Source organism: Penaeus monodon, chromosome 1 (assembly GCF_015228065.2).
Source record: "Penaeus monodon isolate SGIC_2016 chromosome 1, NSTDA_Pmon_1, whole genome shotgun sequence".
Classification (NCBI taxonomy): domain Eukaryota; kingdom Metazoa; phylum Arthropoda; class Malacostraca; order Decapoda; family Penaeidae; genus Penaeus; species Penaeus monodon.
The window spans coordinates 51,973,209-51,985,554 of record NC_051386.1 but is presented as its reverse complement, the minus strand read 5'-3'; the positions used below and the strand labels follow the sequence as shown (position 1 = coordinate 51,985,554).

At 42.8% G+C, this 12,346-nt stretch overlaps 1 protein-coding gene across 3 annotated transcripts in view; it reads left to right on the top strand.

Moving 5' to 3' along the window:
- LOC119574342 overlaps positions 1-12,346 on the top strand; it is a 37,122-nt gene that overhangs the window by 2,862 nt on the left and 21,914 nt on the right. Inside the window, exon 2 of one of the 3 annotated variants that reach the window (XM_037921557.1) lies at positions 2,844-3,227. In XM_037921557.1, coding sequence (XP_037777485.1) covers positions 3,152-3,227 — 76 coding nt within the window. In that variant the 5' untranslated portion in view covers positions 2,844-3,151. Of the gene's footprint in view, positions 1-2,774; positions 3,228-12,346 lie in introns of those variants that run through there. The other 2 variants (XM_037921551.1, XM_037921543.1) reach the window with 2 other exon arrangements.

The following is a 12,346-nucleotide window of genomic DNA, read 5'->3' as shown; positions in this document are numbered from 1 at the left end:
CACCATTTTCTTTCCCCTCTGAGAGCTCCTCTCGCTAACCCGACTTACGATATTCTCTCTCCTCTTTAAATCCATCCCTCCCTTTCCCCTCGGACCCCTCCCCCACCCCCTCCCGCCAGCCAGCACTATCTATCTCTCCCCTCTAGCTGGCAGGGGATGCTGCTCTTCCCTTAAACTGTGTCGGGGGACGCTATTGTGCCCCCCCCCCCGCGCTCACGAATCCCCTCCCTCCGTCGTCTTCTAATAGTGTTGTTCCGGCAGCGCCCGTCGCCCTCCTTGCTTCCCCTTCGCTGAGGCCCCTAACCGGTCGCAGACACGGATATGGGCGGCCGTACATGACCTAAATTTGTTATTCAAAACGCAGAGAATTGCATAAATGCATACCCACCTACATACAGCCAATTACACACACACAGAGGAGCAACTGTAAATGAATACGAGCAAATACCATTTTTTTGTGTTCTCCTTGCCAGTTAGTGCAATTAATTCGAGAAGCTGTTTATTTGCGCGAAAAGAGAACTGTATTCAACTTAAAGTTCGATAAATCAATACTACGGTACAACCACTTCAGTATAAATCCAACTTTGCATCGTGCAATTAAAGGGCAATGAGAAATATTTAATGAGCTGGGTAATCATGCCATATTCTAACAAAGGTCAGTTGCAAGATTAGTGATACAATCGCTATTCGGTATTGTTACGGAATTTTACAAATGTTGAGCTAAATATCGCTGCTGATATTGCTGATAAGACCACTCCCCGATATGCATGACAGCCTGGGTGCGGATCGTGCATGTGGCAATGAATAGCAGCGATGTTCCTGTCGGCGTGTCATGTTGGTAACAGTGATTACATTGCAATTTTACAAAGGTCAAACATGCAATAGAACACCACATACACAGTTCTGCAAACATTTTTCTTTTGGGGGGTAACGTGATGTGCCCATTTCCCTCCAGCCGAAAGGACAACAGCAAAATCATTCTCCCATAACTGCTGGGCAATCTATATCACGGAAGTATGACTAATCTAGCAATTTAGGGGCAAGAGGGAAGGAACAAGAACGAGGAGAGAGGAGAAGGGAAGGGGAAGAGGGGGAGGGAGAGGAAGAGAGTAGGGGGGGGGCATACACACACTAGACAGAGAGGCACTTTGAGACGAAACGAAGGCGTTGGCTTGTTTTTAACTATTTCCCGGAAGATCACATCTTTACTCCTCGCTATTATTCGTCTTCCTTTTTCTTTGCCTCTTTATTTTGGGCAAGATTAAAGTCAAATATGAAGCAATGACGTTTCAAAATTCCCTTTCCATGTTTCTCTGGCCAAGGCTCGAGGAGCCCAAATGCCTTAGCTGACTCTCCCTCCATTTTAAATTATTCACGGCAGTTCAACCGGCATCTTATTCCCTGCTTCCGTTTCCTTGACTTATTCCTTTCTTCGCCATACAACGCGATCGATTAATCACCCGTTTTCCTGTAGCCAGCTTCCTTCTCTAGTATTTCTCAACCCTTCTAAATCCTTTTCCCAACTTTTACTCTCTCTTCCCTTCCAATCCCCTTTCTTAATTTTTCAATTTCTTTCCCAACATTACTTTTCCTTACATGTAACTCCCTCCTACATCCCATTCCTTCTTTTTCTCTTCTCTCATTTCCTTCCCACTTACCTCCCCTCCTATTCCCTCTCCCTAACCCCTTTTCCTTTCCCCCTCCATCTATCGACCCTCCTTCTTCCCTTTCCATCAATCCATTTTTCCAGCACCTTTCACCATTTCCTCACCCCCTTTTTTACCTTACCTTCGCCATCTCCTACCCCGTTGCCCCCACCCCCCACCCCGACCAATCCCCACGGCCCAGCCCCCTCTTCACGTGTAGAAAGGAAGCAACAGGTGTGGCAGGCAGGTGCTCGCCGCAGGTACACGCCCCCTTCGAAGACGCAAGACGATAGCCGGAGCTCCAACGAGAGGACTTTCATTGATTTCTGCAATTTTTTCATGATTTTACGTCTTTAACGTCATACCGTTTGAATGTTGTAGGACATTCGCAAAGCTGTCGCTCGACGTTGAAACAATTTTAATCTTGTTTTCCTTGTATTTTTTTTTCTATAGCCCGTTCTTATCCGAAACGATCGTCAGAAGATCCAAAATATTTTCTTTCAAGTACCAGATTATTTTCCCGTCATTTCCCGTCTTGTAAACACGGTCATTTCGCGTCCCATCCCAAACCTGCCTCTGGGCCCTTCATTCGGACCTACATACCCACCCTGACATTTCCTCTTATTGCCATTTACGATCCTTTCCCGGAGAAATATACACAGCCATAGTCTTAATTAAGCGGAAGACTACAAGATCCTTCTCTCACGCTGATCAAATATTGATTTTTGGGAGATTGCAGGCTTCCCCGGGAGAGGAAGGGGCTGTTACGCAAGACTAGGCTATGGTGGAAATACTGGCGGAATATTGCTGGGGATTCCTGAGAGTTTAGATATAGATTTCTCCTACGCCTTATATGTTCATTTGATGGTAACACAAGTTCACACTGACATGTACACTTACAACCTCACACACTTACATAACTAGCAAACATACACACACCCATCCTCGTGTACACAAACACACGTTGGTCGATACAGCCGTAACCTGCGCTTTCCAAGTCCTGAAAACCTATTTTGATAAGAGAGCTTGGACATCATGCGACTGGCTTGTAATGATGAATATTAATAAGCTTGGCACAGGAACAATTTAAAATGGATTTGGAAAAAGCCCCTGTGTTTATCTAGACTGAAAAAGCTAACGGGTCACTAAGTCACTTTGTAGGTCCTTCTCCGTGTTTGACGTGTTTCGCATTTCAAGGTCGAACGCATTTTCGCCGGCCAACACCCATGACTAAGTGAACGAGTGGTCGACCACCAGTGAACCCCCATGAACCAGCAACACGGTGTCCAGTGGTAGCTCAGGTTTTCGCCCAAGTTATTTATGAGATAGTCCAACGACAACCCCTATAAAAAGGAGGAGACGGAGAGAGGCGAGAAGAAGGAAAGAGAAGCAAGGAGAAAAGGAAAAACAGAGAAAAAGCGGGAGTCTGAAGACGTAGAAAACTAAGAAGCAGAGGAGAGAGAAAGCTTTGTATACACAGACACGCGACAACTAAAACCGCCAACATGAACCCAGCCAATATGCAGCCAACCTTTATGGGCTTCTATAACAGCATGGCCAACTGCTTCAGGAAGTATACAGGTAGGGTAAAAAAAAAAAAGGGTCATGGTAAATATATTACTTAAATATCTATTAACGGGTATCATTCTGTTTCAGCAACACATCAAGATCAATAATAAAATCTCAACAAAAGCTTTACCAACCTTGCTTCCTTCATTTACAGAAGAAGATATCTTAATTAATATGTTTATACACTGTGCCAAAACAGGGTATCGCCACTGTAGGAATTAATGACTTAGTTTACGGCGTATCTTTGCTCGCTTGTCTCTTTCAATGACATCAGCCGCTCCATTTTATTGAACTTGAAATCCAGAAGAAGTAGCGACTTGATTAGAATTCAAAATATGTATCAATATACAAATATAAATATATGTGCATGTTTGTCGTGTATTTGTACGTATGCGTTTGTGTAGGCGCGTGTGCTTGTGTACGCTTGTATTTTCGAGAGAGAGAGAGAGAGAGAGAGAGAGAGAGAGAGAGAGAGAGAGAGAGAGAGAGAGAGAGAGAGAGAGAGAGAGAGAGAGAGAGAGTGTGTGTGTGTGTGTGTGTGTGTGTGTGTGTGTGTGTGTGTGTGTGTTGTGTGTGTGTGTGTCTGTGTGTGCTCGTGCGCTTTTCCCCACGTCCTCTCGAGGCATTTTAGCTTTGGTTGAACATTCCTCAACCACATTCTTCGCAGATACTTGCCAGGACACCCCCGACCTCCAGGCACAACGAAGGAGGAAATTATACGACACGGCTCTTCAAGATACACGCGGAGATTTCGTTAAAAATGTCCCCTGCGCGTCTGATTCACTCGAAAGAACTGACAGGTCGACGGACGGACGGACGAACAGACTGGTGATTGAAATTCAGAGCAGAAGAATCAGTGAATGAATGAAAGCTCGCCAGAAATATATGAACATGATTACCTAGTATGAGTGACTGCACTAGACGCATCATCCCCTTTAATGTAGAGCAACTATATGCCGGTCTACTACAACTACTACCATCCCAATGCTTACTGTATATACAGTGTATACAGTAAGCATCATTCCCGTAACATTCCCGCTACACGTAAACTGCATTAAATACAATAACAATGACCATTGCAACGAAAGAAATAATAACAGAAGATAATAACAAAACAAACTATTACTACATACAGCGACGACTCTTTCAAATTGTCCCTATACTACTACCTTCATCAAAATAAGTAAAGCTACCACCACCACCACACCTACACCCAGCCATCATCAATAACCACAACCACTACAACCACCACCACTAACCGCCGTAAATAATAATAGTAAAAAAAAAACAAAAAAAAAACACCCCAAACCTTAAAATAAGAGTCACACATTCTTCCCCCGTGCGAGAAAAGCTTGAACATAAGCTGACAAAGGGAAGGGGGTCCGCGCCAGCCACCGTTGACAACACACGACCAAACAATATCGGATGTGGGAAAGAAGAAAACGTCAGTCGATACAGATTGACACCAGTTACAATGCTGGGTGGATTACCCAAGAAATAAGATCAAAAGACTGTCTTATATATACAAATAAACCCAGAATACACCCATCTTACCTCCTCTCCAGGATAAAAAGAAAAAAATATCTATCGGCTCCCTTCAGTTTTCCGGCCACCATTGTGTGACCTGTCAAAACCTCTCGAACTCGGTCCATATTATAAATGTGTGTGTGCATGGGTGCCTGCTTAAGTATACACGTATGTATGTTTGCATATATTTATGTACGTCTGAATGTGTACATTTATATTTGTTTGTACGTATTATACGTACATATGTGTACGGAGGTATGTATATGTGTGTGTGTGTGTGTGTGTGTGTGTGTGTGTGTGTGTGTGTGTGTGTGTGTGTGTGTGTGTGTGTGTGTGTGTGTGTGTGTGTGTGTGTGTGTTGTATATATATATATATATATATATATGTATATATATATGATATATATTATATTATATATATATAAATATATATATATATATATATATATATATATATATATAATATATATATATATATATATATAATTATATATATATATATATAATATATATATTATATAATATATCTATATATATATATAATACTATATATATATATATATATATACTATATAATATTATATAATTATATATATATATATATATATATATATATATATTATATATAGATAGATAATGTATATGATAATACATACATACAAACAACACAAACACACCACACACACACATCACATCATCACTACACATACTACTACATCATATATATAATATATATATAATCAAGTAGAAGAGTATGAGAGACGAGGAGAGAGAGGGAGAGAGGATGAGACGAGAGGAGAGAGAGAGAGAGAGGCCGAGAACAGTTCATGAAGATACAGCACAAGAGAGCACGAAACAGAGCTGCGGCCTCCTGACCCGTGACTCGACGCGGCAGAGTGACACGAGGCAGTCCAAGACGCGGACTGCAGAGCGGAGGAGAGAGTAGATGAGAGAGAGAGAGAGATGGAGAGAGGAGAGGAGAGAGAGAGAGAGAGAGAGAGAGAGAGAGAGAGAGAGAGAGAGAGAGAGAGAGAGAGAGAGAGAGAGAGAGAGAGAGAGAGAGAGAGAGATAGCGATTTAAGGACTCATGACCAGTGCGTGGGTGCCAAGCAAGCAGATAAGAATGAGGGACACGTAAATAGAGAGAGAAGAGATAGAGAAGAGATAGAGGATGATAGAGAGAAATACAAAAGAAGGAGGGAGAGAAAGATAAAGGGAGGGCGGAAAGAGCGATAAACAGGAGCAGAAAGAGAGAAGAGAGGTATCGCCAATTTCTTGAAGTTACCTCGCTCATACGTCGCGGACGCACCAAGCAGGAAAAAATGATGAGTGACAGGAAGGAAACATGAAATGACAGTTCCCTCTCATATCGCAGTAAAGAGGAGGAGGAGGAAGGAAAGGAAGGAGTCGAGACGGAGATGGCAAAGGAGATTGGGAGGGGGAGGGGGGAGGAGGGAGGAGGAGGAGGAGGAGGAGGAGGAGGAATAGCTTGGAAAAAAGGGGGAAGGAAAGAGTAAAGAGAGAAGAGCAAAAAGGAGGAGGAGGATGTGAGGAAAAAGAGCAAGACCGGCAAAGAGGGAAAATAGAGATGGAGTGGACAAAAAGAATGGAACAGAAGGAAAATGAAAGGGAAAAGATGAAAAAGAAGCAAAATGAAAGGGAAAGAAAAGGAATAGTAGCAGGAAGAGGATGAGGAGGAGGAGGAAGATACCGAAACGAGGAGACCACCAAGCAGAGAGCACTCATCCTCTAGTGTCTTCGTACTCACCTTATCGTCCGCCTTATCTTTAGCTAAATTACAAGTGCATTTCTCAATCCTCCCACTGCAACATTCCTCGCGAGCGGGTCGTGTGGGCGTGGGCGTGAGTGTGGAAGTGTGTGCGCGCGCGTGCATACGTGTGCGCCCCCCCCCCCCAACCCACCTCGAAACGACGGCATAAAGGTCAAAGTTCTTGGGAGTGCAGCCGAACCGCCTTCTTATCTCTTCCCTCACGAGGCGCCGATGCCGAAGGCCGGATCATCTATCCTATCAGGACGTCGACTCGGATCTCTGTATCCCATTAAAGCCTTTCTTCCCCTCACTTGCACCCTATTTCCCTCGCCGTCGAGACAAACCCTTCGCAACGCCCCTCGCCAGCCACATGCCTTTCTCTTAGCTTTTGTTTGCTTCCATCGCTTTCCTAAGTTTTCTCCCTCGCTGCCTTTCTTCTCCCCGTCTTTCTTCCTTTCCTTCTCTCCCTTCCTTCGTCTCCCTCCCCCCACTTGTTAATCTATTTCTTTCTCTATGCCCATCAACTTATTTGTCCATTTCCCTCTCACTCTTTCGCAATCACCACAAAGCACCGCCATCAGAAACTTCCTCATTTAGCCAAAGGTTCAATCTGCCCACTTAGAAAAAAAGTTCATAAAAGAAACTAACTCCTTAATTACGAGACTTTGAAGTGAATTCCCTCTAGAGCGCACCAACATGCCATGATGGATATGCCGTTTTCCTCGCAACATAAATCCGGGTTGTAATACCCCTCTTGCCTTCCTCTCATTCCTCCCCTTTCCTCTCTCTCTCTCTCTCTCTCTCTCTCTCTCTCTCTCTCTCTCTCTCTCTCTCTCTCTCTCTCTCTCTCTCTCTCTCTCTCTCTCTCTCTCTCTCTCTCACGGGCTCAATCTGTATTCTTGTTTACCATTCGCGATTCCCAACAATCTGTTTATCTTGCCGCATCTCTTCCACTCTCTTCTCTTTTTCTCTTCTGCCTTTTCACTTTCCCCTCTTTCCCTCCCCCTCCTTTCCCCATCCCCACCTCCCTGCCAATTTCCCTTTCTCACCATATCTCGCCATCTAATTATAACAACACAACTTCCAAACGCAAGCAACAGGTTAACAAAAACAAAACGAAGAGATAATACAAAAACTAAAGATAGCAAAACAGAAACAACAACAACTTAAAAACTTTATTTTCTTTTTCACGCGGAATGTTTCAGCGTAGGCCATGGCAGCTTAATCAGCTTCTGGAACGTGTTGAGGAAAAAATATATAATTAAGAGAGTGAGAGGGGAGAGAGGGAAGGGGGGATGGGGGGAAAGGGGAGAGGGGAAAGGGGGAGAAGGAGGACGGGAGGGAAGGAAGTGGGGTACAGAAGAGGAAAGAGAGTGGGGGTGAGGAGGCAGGACGCTTGATGCTGCTCCTGTGACAGCGCCACGAAGTGGTAAATGAAGACTCCTCTATCTTCATCCTGGACTCCCATTCCAGGAATGTGCCAGGAGGAGGAGGATAAATGGGAAGAGGATGAATAGGAAGATAAATAATAGGAAGATAAAGAGGAGAAGTAGGAGAAAAAGGAAGATAGAGAGGAGGAGGAGGAGGAGGAGGAGGAGGAGGAGGAGGAGGAGGAGGAAGAGGAAGTGGGGGGAGAAGGAAAAGAAATCGACTGCCAACAAATTACGGAATTATCCAATGGAGACAAATGAAGAAAATAACAAACAAATAAAAAAATATATACATTCTCCTCTGTCATCTTCAACATCACGAATCGAGCAATAACGACAAAAACCAGGCTCATTTTTCTTCATTAGCTTCCCTGTCCTTCATTAGTGACGTTGTCTCAGTAATTGCAACCTACAGTCGCCTCATTAATCACATTAATAGGCAGTAATAACAGTAACAATAACAATCGTAACACCAACAGCAACAACAATACAAGTAAAATTAATAATAATAACAATGGTAATAAAAGTAACGGTCGCAGTATCTCCGTTAGCCTCAACAACAGACCAACTGAAAAAGCCATTATCGTTTTTCTTGCAACTTACAATAGAATTACGAGGTAAAACATGAAACTTAAATTAACACTCATAACATTACTACAACAACTACTACTACTAAATAATAATAATAACAATAACGATAATAGCAACAGCAACAATAACAATACTGGTGAAATAGAGAGAAAAATAAAAAAGGGTGAGAGAAACAAGAGCAATAGTCTCACTGTAAAAAAGACAATACCCAGGGATCCTGTTACAACTAACTTTAGTTCCCGAACAAAATTCCCAGTCCTGTACCAAGGGGGAGGGAGCATGTTCATGAAGAGCTTGAGGCAGATAATCTCATCCGCGTAGAGGGTGAACCGGAGTGAACGGGAAGATCACAAAGCCATATCAAACGAACTAATAAAACTCAATGAAATAAATAAAAACTAATATACAAAGCCTTCAATGTTAACTTTCGCACTTTTGCTTGAGTGTGTTTGTGTGTGTTCTATGTATATACAATATCGTATAAAGCAAAAATCCTTTCCCCTAGCTCTTCCAAATTGGCAAGATTCTAAACTTTGCCCTCTGGGATATCTTGTTCACTCCCTACGAATGGAAACTGGACCCTTGATTTCAATAATAAACGCTTCCCACTACATGGTCTACCTATTCATATTACATTAAGATGTACCCATGGGAGACAGAGGAGAAGGAGGAGGAGGAGGAGGAGGAGGAGGAGGAGGAGGAGGAGGAGGAGGAGGAGGATAGAGATAGAGTGAAAAAGAGAAAGAGAAGAGAAAGGGGAGAGAGAGAGAGGATAGAGAGAGAGAGAGAGAGAGAGAGAGAGAGAGAGAGAGAGAGAGAGAGAGAGCGTAAGGCATACAACAGAAACAAATCAACAGACCTCAACACACAAATAAATCTGACCCCACAAACAAAACTCAGCAAACAGAACCGAATAAATCTATCTCCTCCCCTCCCCCGGGCTTTCCCAGTAATCCAATTTTCCTTCAATGGAAACCGATAACAGTGGCTCCTTCGCGTCTAACGTGATCAACCCATGCCCCCTCCTCCTTATAAACAAATCATTAATATGAATGAAACTTACGAACAAAAAATCATCATGTATGCAGAATAATCTATACTCTAAAACTCATAGCCAACCCGATAAGGTCCAAGAGACAAAGTGCAGAGCAGGAAAATTCGTCTTTACCGATCGTCCCTAGGACAGCAAGGCGGCTCAGGTGGATCAGAGGTCCCCCTGAACCACGAGAGATTTTGAAAGCCTTTGTAAAACATTGAAAAAATAACTATAAAAAAGGTAAATACTAACAGACGAATTCCTTTGTGGATGCGTTTCTCCAGTTGATTTTTAAAAGCTTTGTCAGATTCATTCTTTTTACATAAAAATGTGATGTCCTGTACCCTTGGAATCTCTCAGACGTAAAAAGGTCTTCCAGTCGCTTTTACTATTCGAAGCCATTCTTACCTCTGGAAATATCTGTTCACTGCATAAAAATCAATGGAAAAAAGTCGGGTACACTTTCACCCTCGCTCTTTCTGTTTCCATTTTTCTCCCCTCCCTTGCCCCGTAACCTACAAAGCCTGCCATGATAACGGCCGATGGTCCTGCAGCCATCATTTCCCGCATTTTCGCCGGTCGGCTTTTCCCCACGTGTCGCAAATAACAGCAGGATAATTAAACGCATCCTCTAACCACTGGCGCGGAACACGGCTCTGGGGGTTAGCCGCTTCGGGGGACGGATGTGTGTAAGCTGTAGGCCGGCTGGATGGACGGACGGCCGATTGGGTTGAAGGGGTATAGCAATCTCCCACTTTTTTTCATGTGGGTTCCGAATTGAATAGCCGTTTACTTTGTGCAGCGCAATAACTTGAAGCGCCTGCACTTTTTTTTAATATAATATTTTCAGCTCTTTTTGTTCACGTGCTTTCGAATAGATATCCTTTTTTTAAGAAAACGACATTAAAAAAGACGCACTGCCCGGTTTAAAAGGTGTGACTATATCGACCCACTGCCTTAAATGTAGCCAGTCGAAATCCTCCCCTACCACCCTAACTCAACCCTCACCCGCCACTCTCTCTCCCTCACCCGCCACACTCTCTCTCCCTCATCCCCCACCCCCTCTCTCTTTTCGCTCTCCTACCCAAGCTCATGAAACATTCCGTACTCAGTAACGCACACCAGCCCGAGGAGGGTCAACAAATGCCTGAATGTAGTCCTCAGCCTCTCAAAGTGGCTGGCGAGAAGTGCCGTGGCGAGAAATAAGTCCCTCTGGAGGCTTTCGGTTTGGGCGTACGGATCCGAATGGTTCTCAGACTAAATATTAATTAATGGCAGACCTCGACGTTTACGATGCTAATGATAAATCTAAGCTGCAATCAAGAAAATAGAGAGAGAATAAAATGAAAGTTTAAAAATTGCATTTAGTAGTGATACAGAACTGCGGCATATAAAAGTCCATTGCGATCCGGAATATTTTATAAAACTCTACGGTGACATGCTGCCACATTTCATTTACATGTTAAAATGAACATGCCCGGACACGGAGGCGAAATACTTGCTTTCTTTTTTTTTTTTCTTTTTTTGATCATCAAACATCTTCACTACAAGTCGATGTTTTAATAACGTATCCAGGTCAATCTCAACCACGTTTGACTTTCAACACATTCGTTTAGTATTTATAAAATCACTAACATGATTTCCTCACTATCTAAAGAACATTCTCCTTCGAAAAAAACGCAAAACATATTCCCTAAACAAGTCAAGTCACATTTGCCCCAAAATTAATCATAATGACAGGAACGAAAATCATATAACTATTCCCTCCCATTGCCAAGAGTAATTGCATTCTAAATTCAGAATTAAATGTCTAAAACAAAAATTACCATCATATATTCTGACTTTATGTGAGCTTCCCTCTAAAAATAGTCAGAGTTGTTAGAGAGTTGCGTGCGGGTTCCCCATGGCACCCTAACGCAGCCCAGCATTCTCGTCAATTATGGATTGCAAAATGGACTCGATCTTGTAACCTGCAAGCAAGCTAGTCCTGCATAAAGCAACTCATACATACAACTTCTGCACACGCAAACATACACAAAGACTTTCCCTCTGAAATAATAAATACAATACATGCAAATGTACATGTTTGTATGTGCATGTGAAAGAAGTAGAGACACCTACTGTAACACACTCACTCTAACAATATAAACATCAAAATATGAAAGCGAACGAAGGTACATATTATCTACAGGATAATCCTACCGAAATTACAAAAAGGAAATGAATTCCTATTAAATTACAAACGCGAATCCCAACGTAATACGCCAATAAACATTCTCAGAGAACTCTTAATACACGACTTCACATTTGGCAAATAAACAAAGTTCCTTTTAGCAATTACGGACAGGGGTCAAAGCCACGAGGGAAATCCCACCGTACAGTTTGACAGCTGCGTGCCCCGTCAACGGCAGGCGACAAAAGTGGCCACAAACGCTCAATTTGACACCCTTCCGAGTTCGTATAGGTGGAGAGGGGAAGAAGAGAGAAAAAAATCAATGGGAAGAGAGGGCAACGTGAGAGAAAAAAAAAGGTGAGTAGGGGAAGGTGAAGAGAAAAATGAGAGTGATGGAGGTGGAAAAGGAGAAGAGAAAGGGAAAGGGAAGTGATAAAAGCATGGGACAATGACGAGGGAAATGAAAGAAAAAAGAAGGGAGGGTTAAAGGTAGAGGTTGCGGAAAGACAAAAGAGAAAAAAGGCTACACAAATACAAACAGAGACTTGAAGTAAAACTTAATACATATAATTAAATGGAAAAGGATAAATAATTACAATAAGA